Source organism: Drosophila suzukii, chromosome 3 (genome assembly GCF_043229965.1).
Source record: "Drosophila suzukii chromosome 3, CBGP_Dsuzu_IsoJpt1.0, whole genome shotgun sequence".
Lineage (NCBI taxonomy): Eukaryota > Metazoa > Arthropoda > Insecta > Diptera > Drosophilidae > Drosophila > Drosophila suzukii.
Window position 1 is genome coordinate 22,549,592 of NC_092082.1, and position 22,837 is coordinate 22,572,428.

The window sequence follows — 22,837 nt, forward strand, 5'->3', positions numbered from 1 at the left end:
ACGATGTTCTTGGCCTGGGTCAAGGTGGCGCATGCCAGAGACCCTCCTCTAAGTGCCTCGGGGATGCGATCCCTTCCTCGCTTCCTAGCCACCGTTTAAGGGGGATCAGGGGCTAGACGACCCCCATTTCGTTGAGCGCGTGCTCATATTTTTATCTCTGGGCATCTGCAAGCGTTTTGGGGTGACGTCAACCCAGGCATAGGTGCTACTTACAAAGGTCGCCAGCAGCGATTAACCCAAATGTACTGAGCAATCCAAAAATAATTAGCCATCCCATCCAGGCGTAATAGGTACATCAACTAATAGCCGTAATACTTTCATGCTTCATTTCTGCGGTTGGCGCAACTAATGGCTTCCGCATGATATTTTTGGTAAGTATCAGAATTCTAGATCCATTGATAAAACACAAAAGTTCCATTAAACTCAACTTAGGAATACTAAGTACAATTATTTTAAGCTTATATGTATGTACCAGATTCCAAATGACAATATTCTAACATATATATTAAGATCCAGAAAGCGTATTTGTGTTAAGATCATATCTTATCCAAAATCACAAATGAAGTATATTTTCAGATACAAGCCTTTTTTCCATTCCTTGTCGATAAAAATGAATAATTTAAATTATTTTTAGTCTGAGAATGGGTTTGGCTAGGGATAGGGCACCTCAACTGTATACACAGCTTCCATAAATCAATGTCTAAACTACACAGCTATTTAAATGAATGAAATATGCTGGTAATGCCGTATTTTCCAGACGTAACTATAATTTTAATTACTCTGAGTACACTCTCCTTTGTTGATCTTTCAGCTGGCTTTGCTTATATTACCATTAGTCGTAAAGGCGTAATATTTTCATTCGGTCTTATTCAAACATTTCCACCTTTAAGCTTGAATGTCAAACGTGCCGAGCCAAAGATTGATGCTCCCATTTGCTACCTTTTTTTGGATATTCCGTACTTTCTAGGGAGGTGAACGGATCATCATAAAACAGACTTAGATTTGATGGAGCACATTGACCTTGTGTGTGGGGGAATAGTATGTACGTACATTCGTACATTCAAATTATTGTCACAGATTTACATTTGTCTAACAAATTTATTATACACTTTTATATTTTGAAACAATTCAGCAACTCTGCATTTAAAACTCAATTGCAAACGGATAGTACTTGTGGTTCAGGCCCTTGATTAAATTCAATGGCACAACGCGTTCGCCAGTGTGATACCCATCGAGAACGCTCATTTCCTCGGCGGTCAGTTCAAAATCGAAGATATCGAAGTTTTCGGCAATTCGGTTAGTATTCGAGGACTTGGGGATGGGGATAACACCCAGACCAACCTGACGAATAAACGAAAATTAGTTGATATCATTGAGATAGGTTAATTTCATAATTACCAAATAGCGCAAGGCGATCTGCGGGCCAGTTTTGCCGTATTTCTTGGCAATAGCGGCCACCTCCGGGGAGTAGATGAAGTCCGGTTTCTGGAGGTCGGGCTTGGGCTTTCCCAAAGGCGTATAGCCCGTCAAGGTCACATCGTTCTTCTTGCAGAAAGCCGTCAAAGCCTTTTGGTTGAGGGCAGGAGAACACTCCACCTGGTTTGTGACGGGCTTGATCTCGCAGTTGGCCAAGACTCGTCCCAGCTGTTCGCTATTGAAGTTCGATACTCCGATACTGCGGACCAGCCCCAGTTTCACCAGCTTTTCCATCGCCTTGTAGGTATCCAGGTAGTCAACGTCGCTCAGTTGGAGCACGTCGTCCTCATTCTTGGGCATGAGGGTGTTCTCGTCCACATATTTGTAGCCCACTGGCATGTGCATCAGGTACAGGTCGATGTAGTCCAAGCCAAAGTTGCTCAACTGCTTGCGGCAAATGCCCTCGACGCGTTCAGGGTCGTGGAAAACGTTCCAGAGCTGAAAGAAAATATTATTTGTATCGATATAATTATTAAGGCTTCTCTGCTATAACTTACCTTGGTAACAAGGAAAATGTCCTCCCGCTTGACGACTCCCTCTGCAATTTTATCGCGGATCGCCTTGCCCACCTCGGCTTCGTTTTGGTAGAAATAGGCAGTGTCTATATGGCGATAGCCCACATCGATCGCGTGCTTTACAGCGGCCTCGCCTTCGTTGTCCTTGGACTGCAAATATACAAAATGAATTTCAATATTAACATCCTTTTTTTCAACAGAGGCAGAAATGTGTTTTGTAATGCGTATTTGCATATCTATATATCGTTATTTTCGACCACATCGCGTTCACTTCAGTCCAGACGTTGTGCAAGTTTCAGAAAGTCGGGAAATGACTAATCAAAACAACATCCCCAATTATATAAATGATCAACGTCGCAAGGCTCGTGAAAGATTTGATAGACTATAATCCGGAAATATATTACTTAAATTATACTATAATCAGGTAAGCACTTTACAAGTGAATTGTCACAAGTACTATATATTCGTAAACTCATGCAACTTGGAGCTTTATTCATTTACAAATCTCGAAAAAATTTGACTTTCAGTTCATATTCCAAAATAAGAATGTATGAATGTTGTTCACAAATTATAACTTAAAATTACCAATAAACTGAAAATAACTTAAATTATTTTGTGTTAATCCAAAATACACAAAACAAGATAATTAGACCGCTATAAGATTCTGAGCTAGAGACTTTACCTTAAGTATGATGTGATATTATTTTAGCCCTAAACTATATATATTCCATTTTCAATACGGATAAAACTGATGACTTTTCGCTTTCTCAAACTTCCAGATTCGCCGGCCCAGATTAAAGGTCCCCAATTGAAGCAACTCCTCCGGCATTAAGTGGAAATCGAAGATATCCAGATTCTCGACAAGATGGGTCTGTTGGGCAGCTTTTGGAATGGGCACCGTGCCAATGTCGATCTGTGAAGCGTTTATCAGCTATTAAATATGTTCCTAACGATGTTATTGGTGGTGCTTTCATACCAAGTATCTTAGGATGACTTGAGCGGGTGTCTTTCCATACTTTTCTGCCAAGGCCAGTAGTTTGGGATCATTGTAGTATTTCGGTAGGGGATTGCAGGTCTTGGGACGACCGAGTGGCGAATAGGCGACTACGGTGATATTGTGCAGTTTACAGAGCTCAATCAACGGAAATTGCACCAGTTCCGGATGACATTCGATTTGAAGGGCCACAGGTTTGATTTGACAATTCTCTAACAACCTCTGCAGCTGATTGGCATTAAAGTTTGACAATCCCAAGCTGCGCACAAGTCCCAGGTCCACCAGTTGCTCCATACTTTTGTAAGTGTCCAAATAGTCCACATCACTAGGAAATCCAAAGATCAGTTTCTGCCGGGGATCGTTCTTTCCAAAACTCACTTTGTCCTTAGTTGACCATCAACATGGGGCATCAGATCATCATCTGATACATAGGGCACTCCCACAGGTGAGTGCATCAGATATAAATCTACATAGTCCACACCAAGTAGCTTTAATTGCAGTTCGCAGGCATGTTTTACCCTCTTGGGTTCGTGATATATGTCCCACAGCTAATGGGATAACGATTTCTGATATGTTTATATATTCCCGAACCTGATTACATATTTGTATATACCTTTGTGACAAGGAACACCTGTTCTCGCTTTATTTTCCCGTCGCCCACAAATTGGCCCAGAACCTTGCCTATAATACTTTCATTCCTATACAGATAGGCGGTGTCTATATGCCGATAACCCAGTTCTAGGGCGTGGCGCACTGCAGACTCACACCGAGATTTTTTTAGCTATAGATAACATAATTACTTTTTTCAATTTCACAATTGTGCTTTAATGGAAGGTAGAATGTTCTATGAACATATCTCCGAGATGATTGACTAGCTTCACTGATAAGAGAGATAAACTTACATTGTAGGTTCCCAGACCCAAAATCGGCATTTCATAGCCATTGTTAAGTTTTACAGTCGGAGCAAGCTTCATTTTTAACGTTTAAATAAAGAATAAATTATTAAACTCGATCGCAAAAAATCGCCGGTAAGTCTGAGTGTGGCCAAACAGTGCGTAAATAAAAATAGTCAAAACTGTTTTAAAAATAAATAATTTAAAAATAAATAAAAAAAATATCTACATGCACACAATAATAAAATAATTGCTTTGTAAATACTAATTCAAAAATGAATAATAAAGTAGAATATTCAAATTAAATAACGGCACTGTGGTTATGCACTTTCGCCGTTTGCAACACTGGTTAGAATTTAGTACCTATAACAGCTGTTAAAAAATTTATTTTTTTCATGATAAATCTAAACAAAATATGTTTTTAAATAGATAGGAATATAAAAACTTGCTAGAAACATAAAGTCTATTATAGGATCTGCTAAATTAAACAAAACAAAACTGCCAGGAAACGCGCACAAAAAACCCACAAGTTTTCACAAAGAAAAAGTAAGTAAGGAGATCAATTGTAATTGTAAAACCTGATTATAATCCAAGGATATAGACAACCATGAGCCATTTGGGCCTAACGGATGTGCACCAATCCCAGGATGCCACTCCAGACTTGGAATCCTTCACTGGCTTTGGTAACTCCGCTGCAGAGGCTTTTATACAGAGTCTCGCAGGAATGGTCAATCAGGGGGATGTGGAAACCATGATAAGGGCTCAAAAGCAAATGTAAGCTATATGGTTTATCACAGCATTTATCTGAATCATATCAAATACCTTTCTTACTTAGGCTGCAACGCTTCGAAAAAACCAATGAGATGCTCCTAAACTGCAATGCCCTGTCTCAAAGTCGCCTGAAAAGTGCCAGCGAGGATTTCAAAAGACACGTGAAATGCCTAAATGACATGAAGAAGGATCTGGACTATATATTCCGAAAGATACGGGTCATCAAGCAGAAGCTGCAGTTGCAGTTTCCCGCCATATATGCCGAAGTGCAGCCGCAAAGGAGCAGTTTGGCGGAGGAAGCCGAGGATGACACGGAAGCCCAGGCCAAAAAGGCCACAGAAGCACCAGCTCCATCGGCAGGAAAACCTATCCTACCCACTGCAGCTACCAAGAAAAGTGCTGCCACCATTGAGTATGTGCAAATGGAGGAGGCCGTGGACAATGGCACCGTGGAGATCGAAAACGAGCTAATCAAGCGCGTCTGCTCCGTGGAAACGGCCAATCCTAATGACTCCTCCGACTGCACTTCTGAGGATACAGGTTGAACAGCTCTACCCTTATTAGTTACCTTTAGTTTAACAGTGTATTTATAATGTATAATAACTTATTGGTTTAAATATAATCCGCTACATCCAAGGATTAGTTAGGTTTATCTGTATGGTATATTTATAATAATTTACGAGTTGGCTTAAAATATAATCTGGTACTTGTACTGCTTGGGTACCTTTGATATTATGACGCGGCCATCGTAACTAAGGGAAGCAAAGATCCAGGGATCCACATTGCTCCATTCGGCGCAGTACACAGAGTCCTCGTGCTGATCGAAAGTCTGCAGCAGACCATCTGGGAGGAGTTTGTGCCTCTCCTCGGTTTCTGCCCCACTGAAGTTGGAGTCATCTAACCCCGCCTGAGCCTGAGTTTCCGAACTCACAGACCCCGCACAAGTGAGCAGAACTTTGCAGTCACTGGAGCTGGAGAGGAGCAGTTGGTCATGGAATGTGTTGAAGCGAACGGACCACACCCAATGGGAGTGATCGGAGCGCTCGAAGACCGGAGCCTTTGGCATTCGGCAATCCCAGATCCTCAGGTAGCCATCATCCCCACCCGTAACCAGGTGGCACTGCTTGTTGGGATTGCAATCCAGGTCGCGCACCATCTGCCCGTGGGCATCGCTGATGCTCCAAGCACAGTGCTGCGTATCGCGCACATCGTAGGCACTCAGATTGCCGTCTTGGAGGGTGAGGAACTGGTGACCCTGATGATGGTGCGACCACTTGCCGGTGGTGAAATGCAGAGTGTGCTTGGCAGATCCGCTGGAGGACCCACTGGTGGGCACCTCGGCCACCACGCGGGTGGAGGCTTCCGCCCTCTGCATCACCGCCACCTTGTTGTCCACCACGCAGGCAAGGATCTGCTCCTGACTAGGATGAAATTCGATGGTTTTCACACGTTCTCCAAGGGCTTCGGTGTCCAGAATCTCAACCTGCTCCCAGGGCAGGTACTCCGACTTCAGGTGCTCTGGATCCGGGTTTAGATCCTCAGGAAGTGTTAATAAGGCCGACTGAGTGAGCACCTGTGCTCCTTTTTGGACATTGTAGACGGAGGCCAACAGGCGAGGATTATGGGGGCAGCTATTCAGCTTCCACACTTCACCCAAGGCATGCTCGAAGACCTGGTTAAAGAAACAAATTTAGTAGATCCTTTGGGAGTTACAGATTCTCACCTTTGATTGTACTGTTCCCTGTTCCTCCTCGTACTGAATCAAATGCACTTGGTTCGTGGGTTTCAAGGAGTTTGTGGCTATAAAGAAGCACACATCGTTGCTTTCTCCATATTGGGGTGTCAAGGCCCTCGCCTGGAGTTCTAGACCATAGATCAAGCTGTTTTCTTCCATTTCAATTGGAGTAAAAAAAAGTTGCAATGTTTTGATTTTGATCTGAAATAGGTACACGACATACGTACACAAGAATGTGTACCTAAAGGTGTTGTAAAGCATTTAAGCTCCAGGTGGCAACTCCTCACCATAAATTTAAAAATTTCATTTGAATAAAAAAAATTATATATATAATAGTTTTGTGCTATAAAATAGCATTTTATTTAATATTGTTGTAATATTTTTCCTTGGAACTGTGCCACAGGTGACCTACCAAAATTAAACAATTTATCCAAAATAAATACAAAATAAAATATTTAACTATTAGTACGTTCTAATAGGAAATATTAATTAATAATAATAACGTAATTTATTTATTTTAATATTTTTCTTATCATTCGGCAGTGTGACCAGCCAGCAGGCCGAAAACATCGATTTCCCCCCAAAAACCTGAAATACAACCCTGCCCAAACACAGTTTCTTCTCGTTCTCCTTCCATTTTGTTTTCACACAAAAGTGAAAAAAATATCCGAAAAAGCAACAGACGCGTATTCCGACCGATCAACAAAATTTCCACTATACAGTACATATAATCATTAGCGATCATTTAAGCCGTTCCGCCACGAAGCGCGCAAAATTAGGACACCGTATACCAAATAGCGGATAGCATCCATATAGCATCCTACATAGCCATGGCGCAGAATATCAGCCCCGAACAGAGTGGAGCAGGAGGCGGGGGCACCAAGCATAGCGATGACTCTTTGCCCGTGAAAGACAATCACGCCGTGAGTAAAAGGTGAGTAGCACATGGTCGGGATGGCCCCAGGGAGCACTAGATAATACCCCCGTCATCCCACAGACTGCACAAGGAACTGATGAATCTGATGATGGCCAACGAGAAGGGCATTTCGGCGTTCCCGGACGGCGAGAACATCTTCAAGTGGGTGGGCACCATAGCGGGTCCTCGGAACACCGTGTACTCGGGGCAGACGTACCGCCTGTCCCTGGACTTCCCCAACTCCTACCCGTACGCGGCGCCCGTGGTCAAGTTCCTGACGTCCTGCTTCCATCCCAACGTTGATCTGCAGGGCGCCATCTGCCTGGACATCCTGAAGGACAAGTGGTCGGCCCTATACGATGTGCGCACCATTCTGCTGTCCATTCAATCCCTGCTGGGCGAGCCGAACAACGAGAGTCCACTGAATGCGCAGGCCGCGATGATGTGGAACGACCAGAAGGAGTACAAAAAGTATCTAGACGCCTTCTATGAGAAACACAAGGACACCTAGAGTTCGGCAATTCCAGTCCTATCCTATGCTCATATTGCGGCGTATTTATTTACATATAGTGCAAGCAACTCCAATCATCCGACCCTACTGCCAATCATCATCAATCACCACCGTATCACCGAACCAATTCAACATCGTTTAATGCTGATATTTCCTTGGCAAAGAACCCCGTGCATTTCTTATGTAATTGTCGATCGATAGACGGAAAATATGGTTTTTATTCTCATTTCTTTCCTCCCCACAAATTAATGATATATGAATGTATTGGTAATGTAATTTTAAAACTGTCCGTTCTTTAAGATTAAGCATAAATTTTAGTTAATTGTTTTTATACACATCATTTTGAAACGAGCGCCTTCGCCGCCCGCATTTTGTACTGATGATTTTTAAGCGACTGTGCTGCGCCGGCCATTATGTGAATGTTAGCTAATTTTAGGGCAGCCTAACCAATTCAACCACTCGTCTTAGTATCTCCATTCATGCGGCATTATCCCAAACTACTGGTGTAACAAATTCCACAAAATTCGAATCATTGTAACAGTTGAGTTAGCTTGATGTTATTGAAACCACAAATAAAACAAATTATTGAACTACATTAACTCGCCGGCCAACTCGTGTTTTTTCAGATGAGTGGTGAGGGCTGAGCTGCTCCTGAAAATGCGACCGCACTTTCGGCACCTGAGTAGGTTCTTGTTGCCGTGTCTTCGCTGCAGATGATCTATCATGTTCTCCTTGGTGTAGAATCTCTGCTCACAGAATTCGCAGGAGTACTCCGCGTTTCCATGGATCCTTTTGTGGCGCGTTAGAAGGGCCCTGCGCACAAAGGACTTTCCGCACTCTTCGCAAATGTGCAGGCAGTCTGGGGATTCTAGCCTATGACTCCTTTCGTGTGCCCTCTTTAAGTGATATTTGAGACTTCGATCAGCTGTGTACACTTTATTGCAGTTTGGGCAGGGATAGGTTACCCTCGCGGAAGTATTATGATGCATCTCCCGCAGGTGCGTGTCTAGCAGACTGGCTCTCGCATAACTCTTGGCACAATGGACGCAGGTATACGGTTTCAGACCTTCATGCTGCTTCATATGGGCCTCCAGCAGCGACGATTTGTAGAAGCCTCGACGGCATATGTTGCACTCGAGGGTGAGTCTTTCTCCTCTTCGTCTCTTTCCTTTCAGCAACTTTCTAATGGACGATATGGGTAATATATCCTTTCCAAGATCCTGCTTGACAGCATCGTCTTCAATTATGTATACTTCCTCCTAGAAATTAGAAATATATAAGTACTGTAGCCAAAAAGAGTTTGGGTATGTGATCTATGTATATACATATATACATATGTAATAGAAATGTAGATAATACAATTTATTACAAAGACAAATCATCTGTTATCAGATTATTCTCTTTTTAATCTTATCGTTTTTATTAGAGCGTGAAAAAGCGAAATCGGAATACTATAAAGTTCATGGTTATTTTACTTATAATAATATAATAATTTTACTTTTTATATTACTTCTCTTATCTAATAATTCTTTATCTATTATAATTGAGAAATCAAAGCTAGAACTTCAAAATTTAGGATAGGGTCAATGCTCCGCTTAAAAAATGTTGTTTAACTTTAAACATAGCTCCAATAAAAAAAATACAGTGGCTCACAGCATGAATGATGCAGTGCACACTTTCATCTTTGACGCTAGTTAGTGGATTTAAAAGAATTATTTAAATCAAATCAAATGAAAGATTAAAGTTCCAAATATAAGATTTACCTGTTACGTCAATAAATGGTATATACAGTTTTAATACATCACAGCTTAATTGATGCCGTCTTAAATGCAATGCTTAGAAAATTCACATGTTTTTTGTATGAGTACTAGGTCCGTTAGTTCCAAAAATATGTTTTTAAAAAAATGTAATCTCAAAAATATAATAAGAAAATGTACAAAAAGGGATTTTCGTAAGGCGTACCAAAAAATGTTGCATTTTTTGGGAATAGAATTTTTTAATACTGCTACTATTATCTTTCAAGAGATACCTTGGAAACTCAAGTATTCCTTTTAATGTTCCAAAGCTTTAAATTCGCACTGCATATTTAAATTCAATCTTTTTTGATATAGAAAATAATTTTCAATTTTTTAACAAAGTTAAATAAACTATAAACTATTAACAGCCAAACACCCATGTTGGTTTTTCAGTTCAGAACCTTAAGTATATAAAGAGTAATTTAGATATCACTGGATATTTTTAGAATGTATTAAATATATTCCTTTTAAATCCACCGCTTACTAGCGTCAAAGTTTTAGGTATGCACTGCATCATTTAAGTTGTGGGCCACTGTATTTAAATTCAATCTTTATTGATATGAAAATTAATCCTAATTTTGTAACAGTTAAAAAAGCCGAACTACCCATATTGGTTTCTGAGCTCAGCATCTTAACTATATAAGGAGTAATCTAGATATAACTGGATATGTTTAGAATGTGTTAAAAATAAGCGTTTAATTTGGAGTCCCAAATAACTGCTTACCTAATTTATTTAACCATTTATATGTGTGCAATGGAAAAATTAAAAATTACCGATAGATTAGACCTGCCTTCTTTTCGAGCCCTATCATATCAAACATCCAAACACAAACAAATATAGTATAACACAAACAAACGCCCAAATGTTTATGTTTATGGCGGCGAACGGGGAAGTATTGTCTTTGCTGCTAGGCAACACCTCAAGCACCGAATGTGATTATAGATTAGATTATGCGGAGGCACACTTGTGCCCAGATAAAACTCACAATCTCTTCCGTTGATTCGATGCAGGGTGCGTCCATTTGGGCTTCCTGATTAGTGGATTCATTACTTTCCGAGGGGGTATCCAAGTCGGGCATATTGATATCATCCTGATTTTTAGTGCATTCAAAGTCGATGTCTAGGAGCAGCTTCTCAAAGTTGCGCGAGGACTCTTCGCACATGCGTTGAAAGTCGTGAAACTTTTGCACAAGTTGGTAGCAGCATTCGCAGATGCTTTTCAGGACCAACTGGGGTGGCAAATCATCGTCCTGCAAACGGAATACATTCCCCGGATCGCCTCCAGTGCAGCCGAAATATTTCATAGCCAAGTCTCCCTCGCTGTCCAGATGGTAGGAGGCATCCTGGGGCCCCAGCAGCACCAGACAGGCTCGGCAAATCATCGTCTTGGTCACATCCAGTCCATCCATTCCCAAGGTAGTGGAGTCCGCTACCATGCGACTCGCGCACTGGTTCAGCATCGATTCAAACATCGTTGTCGCTCCACTCAACCAGCGTGAAACAAATTGAAATCAATTGGTACAATTTACGGTACAGCTGCAGTCCGGCGTCCAGCGGCAACCCCCTCAATCGCAGTAATGCCGGCGGAGAGCAGACGCCAAACACCACGATTTCTTTTCCCCCGCCGTTGCGGGACATTAAAAGCTGTAGCGGAAAAGCTACTTGGGATCAGCCCCAAAAGCTTGGCGACAACCCCAAAAGCTATCCTGTACGGGGTTAAGGTTTTAAATATTAAAATTAAATTAATTTAAATTATTAAAATATAAAAATAAGTATCAACAAAATATCACAAAAGACAGAAACACTTTTGCACATTATTTCTTTCTATGTGGTTCATTATTTTGTTTATTAACCGCACAAATGGTGTTATAAATTAACATTTAAATGCATATTTTAAAGTAATTACATATTTTCCGTATGTTCCATTTGAAAGTACAGGGTTGCCCATATTCGACGGACCCATCTGACGACGCCATAACTTTTGACAGAGATGCCAATCGCTTAATGACATACCGCGTTTGAAGCGTCAGTCCAAGTAGATTTTTACCATGGAACAATACACGCCACGCGAGCGCTCTGAAATAGTTGAAATTTACATTCAACAGAACAAGTCAATTGTAAAAACTCAACGTGTTTTTAAAATATTAAAAAATGTGAAAAGTGCGCCTTCTAAGAACACCATTAAGCGTTTATACGAAAAATTTACGACTGGTGAAGCTCTTTCTAATCCGAAGAGGCCAAATAAAAGTCGACCAAGGCGATCGGACGAGAATATCGCTGCCGTACGAGCCAGTGTTGAGATGTCCCCAAGAACATCCCAAAAACGCCGTTCTCAGCAGTTGGGCATGGCTCGGTCCACTTTACAACGGATTATTCGCGTTGATTTGCATTTGTTCCCGTACAAAATTCAATTGACGCAAAGATTGTTGCTTACGGACAAGCCTCGTCGATTGGAATGGGCCCAAAGAGTCATCGAAATGGCCGAAGATGACGATCAATTTTGGAACAAAATTATCATGTCCGATGAAGCCCATTTCACATTGAATGGGACCGTAAATAAGCAAAATTGCCGTATTTACGCCACTGAAAATCCTGAGAAGATTCAAGAAGTGCCTCTTCACGACGAAAAAGTCACAGTTTGGTGCGGCGTTAGTTCGAAAACGGTCATTGGGCCATTTTTCTTCCAAAATGAAAATGGCCATGCTGTTACCATCAACCAGGAGCGTTATCGAGACATGATGACCAATTTTGTGATGCCAATTATTCGTCGAAAGCGTATGAGGCAGTTCTGGTTTCAACAAGACGGCGCTTCACCGCACACAAGTCGCATAACAATCGATTTTCTGAAGAAATTGTTTCCGGGCCGTTTGATGTCGAAAAGTGGTGATTTGGACTGGCCACCGCGTTCGCCCGATTTGACGCCGCCTGACTTCTTCTTGTGGGGATATTTGAAGTCAAAGGTTTACGTTAACAAGCCAAGGACCCTAGAAGAGGTCAAGGACAACATTCGTGAAGAAATAGCCGCTATTCCGGCCGAAATGTTGGCGAAAACGATGGAAAATGCTGCAAAAAGGGCACAATACGCCATCAACGCCAGAGGCGGCCATTTGAAAGATATCATATTCAAAAATTGATGTGAACAAATCTACTTGGAACAAATTAAATGATTAAGATTGCCAACCGCCAAATTTTAATTTTTTTCTTTGATTTAAAAAAAAAAAACATGGGTCCGTCGAATATGGGCAACCCTGTATATACATATGTAATAGAAATGTAGATAATACAATCTATTACAAAGACAAATCATCTGTTATCAGATTATTCTCTTTTTAATCTTATCGTTTTTATTAGAGCGTGGAAAAAGCGAAATCGGAAGACTTTAAAGTTCATGGCTATTATCTGCTGTTAGGGTTTCCGATTTATTAAAATCCAGAGTAATGGAAGAAATAATAATTTTACTTTTTTATATTACTTCTCTTATCTTATAATTCTTTATTATAAGTGAGAAATAAAAGTTAGAACTACAAAATTTAGGATAGGGTCAATGCTCAGCTTAAAAATGTTGTTTGGTAAATACATTAAACAAAGCTCCAATAAAAAAGGTACACAAAGCTCACAGCATGAATGGTGCAGTGCACACTTTAAGCTTTGACGCTAGTTAGCGTTGGATCTAAAATAATTATTTAAATGACCAAGAATCAGGTGAAAGATAAAAGTTCCAAAAATAAGATTTACCTGTTACATATACTCAAACTCCATTAAAGACTGAATTAAATGTAAAAAAAATGGAAAATACAGTTTTAATACATCACAGCTTAATTGATGCCGTCTTAAAAAAATGAAATGCTTAGAAAATGCACATGGTATGCTAGCCCCAAAATGCTAGCCCCAAAATTAAATTTATAAAAAAAATGTAATAAGAAAATGTACCAAAAAAGATTTTTCACAGGCGTACAAAAATTTTGAATTTTTTGGGAATAGAATTTTGTAATACTGCTACTATTATCTTTTAAGAGATACCTTGGAAACTCAAGTATTCCTTTTATTTCAAAGCTTTAAATTCGCACTGCATATTTAAGTTCAATCTTTATTGATATAGAAAATAATTTTTAATTTTTGAACAAAGTTAAATAAACTATAAACTAATAACAGCCAAACACCCATATTGGTTTTTCAGTTCAGAACCTTAAGTATATAAAGAGTAATTTAGAGATTACTGGATATTTATACCCGTTACTCGTAGAGTAAAAGGGTATACTAGATTCGTCGGAAAGTATGTAACAGGCAGAAGGAAGCGTTTCCGACCCCACAAAGTATATATATTCTTGATCAGGATCACTAGCCGAGTCGATCTAGCCATGTCCGTCTGTCCGTCTGTCCGGATGAACGCTGAGATCTCGGAAACTATGGAAGCTAGGCTATTGAGATTTGGCGTGCAGATTCCTGAGCTTCTTACGCAGCGCAAGTTTGTTTCAGCACAGTGCCACGCCCACTCTAACGCCCACAAACCGCCCAAAACTGTGGCTCCTACAGTTTTGATGCTAGAATAAAAATTTTAACTGAAATGTATTGTTCTCATCAATACCTATCGATTGACCCAAAAAAAAGTTTGCCACGCCCACTTTAACGCCCACAAACCGCGAAAACCTGTGACGCCCACAATTTTCATGCTAGATAATGTGTTGGTCTCGTCGATACCTATCGATTGGTCCAAAAAAAATTTGACACGCCCACTCTAACGCCCATAACGCTTAAATCTGTATACCGCCGGTAGGTGGCGCATTTTAATCTCGCTTTGCTGCTTGCATATCTCCATTTAGCTGAGTAACGGGTATCTGATAGTCGAGGTACTCGACTATAGCGTTCTTCCTTGTTTTAGAATGTATTAAATACATTCCTTTTAAATCCACCGCTTACTAGCGTCAAAGTTTTAAGTATGCACTGCATCATTTAAGTTGTGGGCCACTGTATTTAAATTTAATCTTTATTGATATGAAAATAAATCCAAATTTGTAAGAGTTAAAAAAGCCAAACTACCCACATTGGTTTCTGAGCTCAGCATCTTATCTATATAAGGAGTAATCTAGATATAGTTGGATATGTTTAGAATGTGTTAAAAATAAGCGTTTAATTTAGAGTACCAAATAACTGCTTACCTAATTTATTAAACCATTTATATGTGTGCAATGGAAAAATTAAAAATTACCGATAGATTAGACCTGCCTTCTTTTCGAGCCCTATCATATCAAACATCCAAACACAAACAAATATAGTATAACACAAACAAACACCCAAATGTTTATGTTTATGGCGGCGAACGGGGAAGTATTGTCTTTGCTGCTAGGCAACACCTCAAGCACCGAATGTGATTATAGATTAGATTATGCGGAGGCGCACTTGTGCCCAGATAAAACTCACAATCTCTTCCGTTGATTCGATGCAGGGTGCGTCCATTTGGGCTTCCTGATTAGTGGATTCATTACTTTCCGAGGGGGTATCCAAGTCGGGCATATTGATATCATCCTGATTTTTAGTGCATTCAAAGTCGATGTCTAGGAGCAGCTTCTCAAAGTTGCGCGAGGACTCTTCGCACATGCGTTGAAAGTCGTGAAACTTTTGCACAAGTTGGTAGCAGCATTCGCAGATGCTTTTCAGGACCAACTGGGGTGGCAAATCATCGTCCTGCAAATGGAATACATTCCCCGGATCGCCTCCAGTGCAGCCGAAATATTTCATAGCCAAGTCTCCCTCGCTGTCCAGATGGTAGGAGGCATCCTGGGGCCCCAGCAGCACCAGACAGGCTCGGCAAATCATCGTCTTGGTCACATCCAGTCCATCCATTCCCAAGGTAGTGGAGTCCGCTACCATGCGACTCGCGCACTGATTCAGCATCGATTCAAACATCGTTGTCTTAGGACGCTCCACTCAACCGGCGTGAAACAAATTGAAATCAATTAGTACAATTTACGGTACTGCTGCAGTTCGGCGTCCAGCGGCAACCCCCTCAATCGCAGTAATGCCGGCGGAGAGCAGACGCCAAACACCACGATTTCTTTTCCCCCGCCGTTGCGGGACATTAAAAGCTGTAGCGGAAAAGCTACTTGGGATCAGCCCCAAAAGCTTGGCGACAACCCCAAAAGCTATCCTGTACGGGGTTAAGGTTTTAAATATTTAAATTATTTATATATTAAAATATAATAATAAGTATCAACAAAATATCACAAAAGACGGAAACACTTTTACACATTATTTTTTTCTATGTTTTTCATTATTTTGTTTATTAACCGCACAAATGGTGTTATAAATTAACATTTAAATACATATTTTAAAGTAATTACATATTTTCCGTATGTTCCATTTGAAAGTATCAATATAGTTATAAAGTTTTATTTGTGAATACAGCACACAAAGTATTTAAATAATATTAAAATCATGTTTCTTACAATTTATCTACTGATTTCGGAGATGGTCAAAAAACGAGTTACAATATAAAATATCTTAGCTTAACCATTAATTACTACTGAGATTGTAGTAATACAATTTTTTCTTCTTATACCTTGAGAAGATCAGCTAATAATTTACAAACTATTGCCGGTCATCGTTGAACCCAATGTCACCGAAGTGGCCACCGACGAAATGGTCTCCATGGAAATATTAAACTTCTTCTTAAACGCCTGCATAGTATCCAAAAGATAGATCTTCTGTGTTCCATTGCATGGTCTCTGATCAATTGCCACGGCATACAGATTGACATCTCCACTGTTCGCCAGCAGAGTGGACATGTAGTGGGGCAAGTAGACGCGCTGCAGCTCCGGCGACTCAGAAGTCTCAGAGGAATTGTCCTCGTTGGCCAGTTCCTTACTGAAGGACCGGTGCAAACGGACAATCTGGACGCTTTGGTAGTGGGCAATAAACAAGAAGGGTTCGCGGTAAACAAAACCAGTGGGTGCATACACCCAGTTCAAATCATAGGGCCTTGATCTGCAGCCGAACTCATCCACAAAGACACCACATTCGGCAAAGCAGAGGAGGTATTCCTGCCGAGAAATACGCACAGCAGTAACGGGCTGACATTTGGCAGTGTTCTCCATCGACTTATCAGACAGATCCACAAACTCCTCAGCAGCGTAATTGTCCAAATCGATCTCGTAAAACTTATCCGAACTAACAATAGCGGAATGACGCGTGAAGAATATTGAGGTGACTGGAGTGGCTGTGTCCAAGGCTCGAACAGGCTTGAACATGTGTAATTTAAGGTCGTACTTTAAGATGACAATCCTTGTCGAAGTGGCCGCAATGGCAACTGAATCCAAAGCGTTCTCCGCCTCATCGGAAATCAGCACTAGCTTCCATTTTTCTGATGGTGTGCGATTGGCAAAGGGCAGCTCAATGGCAGATGTCTCAAGAACAGGCTTGTGACAGGCACTGGAGCTCTGGCAGCGCGATTCCAGCTGCCGATAGTCGCACTGGTAGAGCTTCTCCCCCACCGTGCCCACCATGATGGCCTTCGCCAGACGCTTGCAGATGGACATGCAGCTGACGGATTCGAGGCCAGAAATATGCACTAGTCGCTTGGAGTCCAAGTGGTAGGCATACAAGCCAGTGTTGCATCCCAAGAGAAGGATTTGCTGCTCAGCCACCTCGAAGGCGCAGTTTACTTCAATCTCCTTCATAGCAGCCTGTTCATCTGGACCATCGGAACTGTAGACCAGCGATCCTATGTACTCGCCGCTGGTTGCTGTAGTAACATCTCCGGTGTTTAGATTCAAGCTCGAGACAGATGAAATACTGCTAAGATCGTCAGCTGGTGGAGCTGTCGGCTTTGTTCCGCAATTTCCAACGACATTTGAGCGACACTTGCGGTGGGTCACATCTTTGCACTCCTTGCATTTCCAGAAGGGGGAGCCGGAAACAATGGCCTTGCCACAAACTACGCAATCGGCTGCATCTACCTTGGACTCTTGCAGGGCCAGTTCGAAGCGGTGATGGGCCTGGTCTTCACTGGTAGCCTTGGACGATTTCTCGGTGGTCTTCAACTCCACTTGGCTCTTGGTGCGCTTCAAAGACGACTGCTTCTGTGGGGAACGCGGCAAGACGGCGATGCTAACTGGTCTCTGCTTGGGTGCATCGCTGTCGTCGTTTACAGCAGCCGATTTACGAGGGGACCGCAAGGTTGCAGTTCCTGAAAAAGGGTACCGTGTGAAATTTTATTAAATACAAATGTCCAATTAGTATCTAAACAAAACTCACCATTCAACTGGGCCAGCTGCTCCTTTAGCATACTGTTCAACTTTTGTTCTCGCTTTAGCTCCTCCTTTAGAGCGCGATAGAGAATAGAAGACTCCACATCGTTGGATGAGATGTTCTCCTTGTTGTTGTGGCTGGAACCGAAGATCTTGTCAGCCAGGGTTTTCTTCTTTTTGGAGGACAGGTCCTCAACTTTTAGCTACAAGTATATTGGATAAGTATCTTTAAATTGTAAATAAAAAAATCAATTAGCAATACCTGAAGGTAGTCTATCAGTTTTTTGTGCTGGGCAAGAGTTGCATTCGACTTGATGTCACGTTGCACATAGAACTGTTCCTTCTCGGCCAAGGTGTCCTGGATGGAATCGATCTCCGCGTGCAATTCCGCTTGAGCAGACTCCAAATCCCTTATAATCGCCTGGAGATTGCCCACTTCCTCTTTTTTGTGGAAAAGCTCGCTAAGAATACGTGCATTTTCTTCCTTCAGGCTAACCATTTCCCGATCAGTATCCGCAGTTTGGGCTTCGTAATTGGCGTTTTGACCGTCTAGAAGATCCGCTCGCTCTTGGGTGGCAAACAGCACGTTTGTCTGCTCCACCAGCTGATCCTGCTGCGCTACCAGCTTCTTCTGCTGCTCCTTGAGGTTCAGACGAAGTTCCTCGACTTCCGATGCTAGCACTTGGGCGCGCTGCTCCGCTAGACGCTTTTCGGATTCAATTGCAGAGAGTTCCTTTCTCAGTTCAGCCAACTGATCGTTTCGCTCCCTTAATTTGCCATGTAGTGTGTCTAGTTGAGATTTCTGGGATTTATTACGATCCTGTTCGGATTTTAACATAGTTTCGACCTCGGTTAGTTGGCCGTCGGTGATGCTGCAAGCGTACTTCAACCTCTGGAAGTTCTCCGTGAGCTGCTTAAGTTCCTTCTGCAGAGCCAGGCTGGAATCATTGGCTTTCCTACTTTTTTCGCGCTCCTCCTGCAGCTCTCGCATGGTATTCTTGTGCTCCAAAGTGATTCCATCAAAACGGGTTTGTATTTGCCTCAGCTTCTGACGCAGTTCACTCTCCTGCTGTTCTAATTTGTGCACATTAGCCAAGTGCTCGATTATCTCCGACTTGCACTTCATGCGTTCCTGCTCGGCCTTTTCCCATTGACGGTGCTCTTTGAGGACATCCCTTTTGGCAGCCGCCAGTTCCTGTTTGAGCTCTTCGATACGAGATTCCCGCTGGCGAGTTTCCTCTTGGGATGACTTTAGCATTCTCTGTGATTCGTCGTTGGCGTTTTGTGCCTTCTTGATGCGATCCTCGGTAAGTTCCATGCGTCGTGCCAGTAATTTCTTCTCGGACAAAGCTTCCTCGAGCTGCTTCTCCACTTTCCAGAGCGACAGATTTGCCGTGCGCGCCGCCTGACGTTCCACAATCATCTGTTCCCGCACTGCTGCCAATTTGTCTTCCAGTTTCTCGTTCTGTCGCTCGAGCATATCACCCACGGTTTCGTTTTCGTGCTTACGGGATGAGTGGGATTTCGTGGGTGAGAGGCTCTGCTCGTTGAATCGCTCCAGCATTTGCTCCAGTTTAGTGACCAGTGTCTGAAGCTGATCGGCGCGTCCTTTTTGGTGGGTTTCACCCTCTTTGGCGGCTATCAAGTCGGCACGCAGTTGATCCTCGATGGCGTTCAGCTCGGTCAGAGAACCAGGTGCAGTTTCGAATGGAGAATTTTGCGATGCTAGCGAGGATTCAGCCAGCTGGCAGCGGCATTCGGCAAGCTATGTTAAACAAATATTTTAATGTTAATTATATTTTTTTTATTTTTAAATAACATCCCTTTAGGGCATTCTAGAAATTAACATTTATAGTTTTAATTAAGTTGACTTTCGTTCGAGCTAAAATGAGGCCATTGAATCAAAGCTTGCTTGCTGACATCCATATTATCATACTCATAATTATTTAAGATATTATAAAGACTGTAAACACCTACCTGCAGTTCCCTCTCAAGTCGACGGCATTCTTCTTTCACTTCTTGAGATTCGTTTTCCTTTAGCTGCAGCTTGGTCTCCAGTTTCACTTTCTCCGCATGAAGTTCATTATTTGAGGCGATCTCCTGGTTAAGTCGCCTCAATATTTCCTCGATGTTTCGCTCGGTGGCGTTCTTGGCTTCCTGTGTTGACTTGGTGGAGCAAATGGACTCGTCCAATTCGGTACGTATTTCCTTCATCTCCATTGTCATGCGGCGATGTGTATCCTGCGAGTCACGAACTTTCTTCCGGAGTTCCGCCAGCTTTTGCTCATATGATTCGGCCATTTGGCGCTTCTGCTCCTCGTTATTGGTCTCGGCTTTAAGATTCTGCTCCTTCAGCTGCTGCAGCATGTCCTTGTAGTTCTGCAATTTCATGGAAATATGCTTGCACTCCTCAAACTTGGCATTGAACTCCAGCTCACGGGCATCCAACTTCTGCAGCGTGGATGCCAGCTCTTGCTTTTTGTCGGCCAATTGTTTCTCATATCGTTGTTCCGAGGCGATCTTGGCTTCTTCGTACTTCTGGCGATTTAAGCGGAGTAAATCGGTTATAGTAGCCTCCTTTTTGGACCACATTTCCTCGTCTATTTTAGCCGAACTCTGAAGTGTCTTGATCTGTGTCTTGCAAGTGCTCAGCTCCATTGTTTTCTCTTTAATAATTTGCTGCAGCTTCTTAATTTCCATTTTGGCATCGGCTACCACTTGCGATTTACTATCGGTCTTTTGAAGAGATTGCTGTGCCCGCAAAAGTTCTTGTTTAAGTATGGAAATCTCGTTCTCTCTAGTTTTCAATTTATGGAGCAGATCTTTAAGTTTCTCATGCAACTTATCATCGGTAATAGCGGAAATAGCTGACTTCTCCATGTGCACAAAACTATATCCTATGAACGGCAGATCCTTACCACTAAAGTCATTGGATTTCATGTTGGTTGTAAGAGACTTTTTAGCCACTCCCTGCTCTCTGCGAGTCCTTAGCCGAGTTCCGTCCTCGAAATTGGAGGTATCGTCGTCAGACCTAACAGTTGGTATTATGGGAGGCACCTGGGAGCGAATGGAACTCCACGGAACATCGTCGAAGAAGGGGTGTTTCTTAATACGCTCGTAGGACAATCGCCTTGAGGGATTTGTGACCAGTGACTCAATCAGGTTCCTGTAGTTAACGGACACCTTCAAGTCGGTCGGAAAGCTGATCAGCTCTTTTAGGTGACTCTCCTCGCAGTGAGAGAGAATTTTGGAGTAGGTCTCGTGTACGTTATCCTCGTGGAATGGCGTTGTCTCGCAAATTAGCTCATAGCCAATAATACCCATGGACCAATAATCGCAGCTGACCTAATAAATTATTTTACGTTTTAGCTGTGAACTTTACAAGCCAAGCTCTGCGATCGTACAGTTCTACTCACATCGTGCATCGATTTGGACAACTTGTAGGTGGATATCGTCTGCAGTAGCTCGGGAGCTATGTAATCAGGTGTTCCCACGGGAGACAGGCTCAGAACATGGCCATCCCGGTCCAGGGCGGCGGCGTTACCAAAATCAGCCAGTTTGATGTGCCCGAATCGATCAATCAGTATATTTTCTGGCTTAATATCCCGATGCACATAGCCCATCTCGTGCAAAGTGTGCAGGGCCACTGTGAGCTCGGCCAGGTAGAAACGAGCCAAATCCTCATCGAAGGGACCGTGGCGGGACATTAAGCTAAGCAGATCTCCTCCAGGCATGTACTCCATTATTAAATACAGGTTGTCGTTGTCCTGGTGGATGAATAGTTCTATTAACTATTGAAAACAGCTAAATTTTTAAATAACAAACCTGAAATGCATACTGTAGATTGATAAGCCACTCGGAGTGGCGGGTGGACATGATATCTCGCTCCTCCTTGACTTGCGAGGTGGTCACCACAGACTTTTTGATCTTTTTCATGGCGTATATATCATTGGTTTGGCGCTCGACCACGAGATGAACGTTGCCAAAGTATCCCTGCCCAATAAGCGTCTTGATGAGAAAGTCATCTGCATTCACACGGAGTTTGCGGGTCTCCTCCACAATGGGACGAACTGGATATATTACAGGGATATTGATATAATAACTTATAAGGATTTTATTATAATCAAGGATATGGTCTTGATATAAACAGATTTAACTTATTTTATAGATTATTGCACCAGAATATTTTCTAAATCCACAGAAAAAATTTTTTTTTAATTTTAGATGGACAGCATATGTAATCGTGAATCCTTTCACGAAATCTGGTTAACTATAATAAAACTATGTTCATGTGGACAGATCCTTGACACAGGTCACCTAAATCTGAGTCCGCATTCTAGAACCCTGTAGGCCAGTGCAGTGGACTTACATTTGTTGACAAAATATGCTATCCTTCAGGGATTACTTGTATATAATCGGTCATTAGTCTTTAACATCTTTTAAATAATTAAACTGAGTTAATATACGGACAGACATAACACTTGTCAACAAAAATAAGCCTAAAACATGACAGGGGAAGGAAGTCTATTTTCTGAATTCTGTGGCACTTGGAAGATGCAATAGTGCAAAAAATCCTTTCGAAAACTGAACCCGCAATACTAAACCCTGTAGGCCAGTGTGCTGTGTTGACTCACATTTGTTGACAAACTCCGCGATGTTGCGATCGCGCTTCTTCAGCGTGTCCTTGTCGCACTCGTTGTACAGCAGGCAGAAGGCGTCCAGGAGTCCCTCGCGGCAGATGGCCTCGGCCACGGCGGCGCTGGTGGTGGGTACGGGAATGATGCTCCTCCTGGCGGATGATGGACCTCCCGATCCGGCGGCATTTCCAGCGGGCTTGCCACAGACGACGCCAGCTCCTTTCCCGAGAATCAGGTTGTTCAGGCGCGCTGTGCGCACACTAATCGGCTCCAGCTTGGGTGGCATGATGAACTGCTTGCACTTATGGAGTTTTCACTTCAACAAATAATTCACAAATCCATAAAATGCC

General features: G+C 42.3%; 7 protein-coding genes and 1 long non-coding RNA gene across 11 annotated transcripts; 3 read left to right on the top strand and 5 right to left on the bottom strand.

The window, feature by feature from the left end:
- Positions 1–1,078: 1,078 nt before the first annotated feature.
- Positions 1,079–4,053, bottom strand: LOC108011740 (aldo-keto reductase 1B). Of its 2 annotated transcripts, XR_011604400.1 has the most exons (6): positions 3,888–4,053; positions 3,599–3,766; positions 3,364–3,533; positions 2,968–3,310; positions 2,674–2,904; positions 2,000–2,141 (listed from the first exon to the last, which is right to left on the bottom strand). XR_011604400.1 is itself a non-coding variant. In XM_036815054.3 (4 exons), the coding sequence occupies exons 1-4, from the start codon at positions 3,957–3,959 to the stop codon at positions 1,144–1,146; spliced, it is 954 nt and encodes a 317-aa protein (XP_036670949.3). In that variant the 5' UTR covers positions 3,960–4,046; the 3' UTR covers positions 1,079–1,143. The 2 variants fall into 2 exon arrangements, 1 of the variants encoding a protein (XP_036670949.3); XM_036815054.3 differs by lacking the exons at positions 2,674–2,904; positions 2,968–3,310; positions 3,364–3,533; positions 3,599–3,766 and adding exons at positions 1,079–1,341; positions 1,399–1,914 and having other exon boundaries at positions 1,974–2,141; positions 3,888–4,046.
- LOC136116887 (uncharacterized) lies at positions 2,141–2,949 on the top strand. Its single transcript, XR_010653977.2, has 2 exons — positions 2,141–2,415; positions 2,771–2,949. It is a non-coding gene; the product is annotated as an uncharacterized lncRNA (long non-coding RNA).
- Positions 4,054–4,241: 188 nt separating the features above from the next.
- LOC108011739 (kxDL motif-containing protein CG10681) lies at positions 4,242–6,549 on the top strand. 2 transcript variants are annotated; one of them, XM_017076963.4, is made up of 3 exons: positions 4,242–4,424; positions 4,473–4,652; positions 4,714–6,549. In XM_017076963.4, the coding sequence occupies exons 2-3, from the start codon at positions 4,486–4,488 to the stop codon at positions 5,192–5,194; spliced, it is 648 nt and encodes a 215-aa protein (XP_016932452.4). In that variant the 5' UTR covers positions 4,242–4,424; positions 4,473–4,485; the 3' UTR covers positions 5,195–6,549. The 2 variants fall into 2 exon arrangements, with proteins under 2 accessions (XP_016932452.4, XP_036670951.3); XM_036815056.3 differs by having other exon boundaries at positions 4,480–4,652.
- On the bottom strand, positions 5,202–6,578 carry LOC108011738 (EARP-interacting protein homolog). Its single transcript, XM_017076962.4, has 2 exons — positions 6,373–6,578; positions 5,202–6,321 (listed from the first exon to the last, which is right to left on the bottom strand). Exons 1-2 carry the CDS (start codon positions 6,541–6,543, stop codon positions 5,338–5,340), a joined length of 1,155 nt encoding a protein of 384 aa, XP_016932451.3. The 5' UTR covers positions 6,544–6,578; the 3' UTR covers positions 5,202–5,337.
- A 423-nt stretch (positions 6,579–7,001) lies between these two features.
- Positions 7,002–8,410, top strand: vih (ubiquitin conjugating enzyme vih). Its single transcript, XM_017076990.4, has 2 exons — positions 7,002–7,318; positions 7,382–8,410. Exons 1-2 carry the CDS (start codon positions 7,215–7,217, stop codon positions 7,809–7,811), a joined length of 534 nt encoding a protein of 177 aa, XP_016932479.1. The 5' UTR covers positions 7,002–7,214; the 3' UTR covers positions 7,812–8,410.
- LOC108011758 (zinc finger protein Paris) lies at positions 7,987–11,084 on the bottom strand. Its single transcript, XM_017076989.4, has 2 exons — positions 10,594–11,084; positions 7,987–9,070 (listed from the first exon to the last, which is right to left on the bottom strand). The coding sequence occupies exons 1-2, from the start codon at positions 11,077–11,079 to the stop codon at positions 8,402–8,404; spliced, it is 1,155 nt and encodes a 384-aa protein (XP_016932478.4). The 5' UTR covers positions 11,080–11,084; the 3' UTR covers positions 7,987–8,401.
- A 3,899-nt stretch (positions 11,085–14,983) lies between these two features.
- On the bottom strand, positions 14,984–15,511 carry LOC139353264 (uncharacterized). The gene has a single exon (XM_070996935.1). The coding sequence runs from the start codon at positions 15,509–15,511 to the stop codon at positions 14,984–14,986; it is 528 nt and encodes a 175-aa protein (XP_070853036.1).
- A 448-nt stretch (positions 15,512–15,959) lies between these two features.
- sti (citron rho-interacting kinase sticky) lies at positions 15,960–22,800 on the bottom strand. 2 transcript variants are annotated; one of them, XM_036815365.3, is made up of 7 exons: positions 22,485–22,800; positions 21,676–21,920; positions 21,267–21,617; positions 19,828–21,195; positions 18,113–19,615; positions 17,858–18,053; positions 15,960–17,789 (listed from the first exon to the last, which is right to left on the bottom strand). In XM_036815365.3, exons 1-7 carry the CDS (start codon positions 22,771–22,773, stop codon positions 16,186–16,188), a joined length of 5,556 nt encoding a protein of 1,851 aa, XP_036671260.3. In that variant the 5' UTR covers positions 22,774–22,800; the 3' UTR covers positions 15,960–16,185. The 2 variants fall into 2 exon arrangements, with proteins under 2 accessions (XP_036671260.3, XP_036671259.3); XM_036815364.3 differs by having other exon boundaries at positions 21,255–21,617.
- Positions 22,801–22,837: the final 37 nt, after the last annotated feature.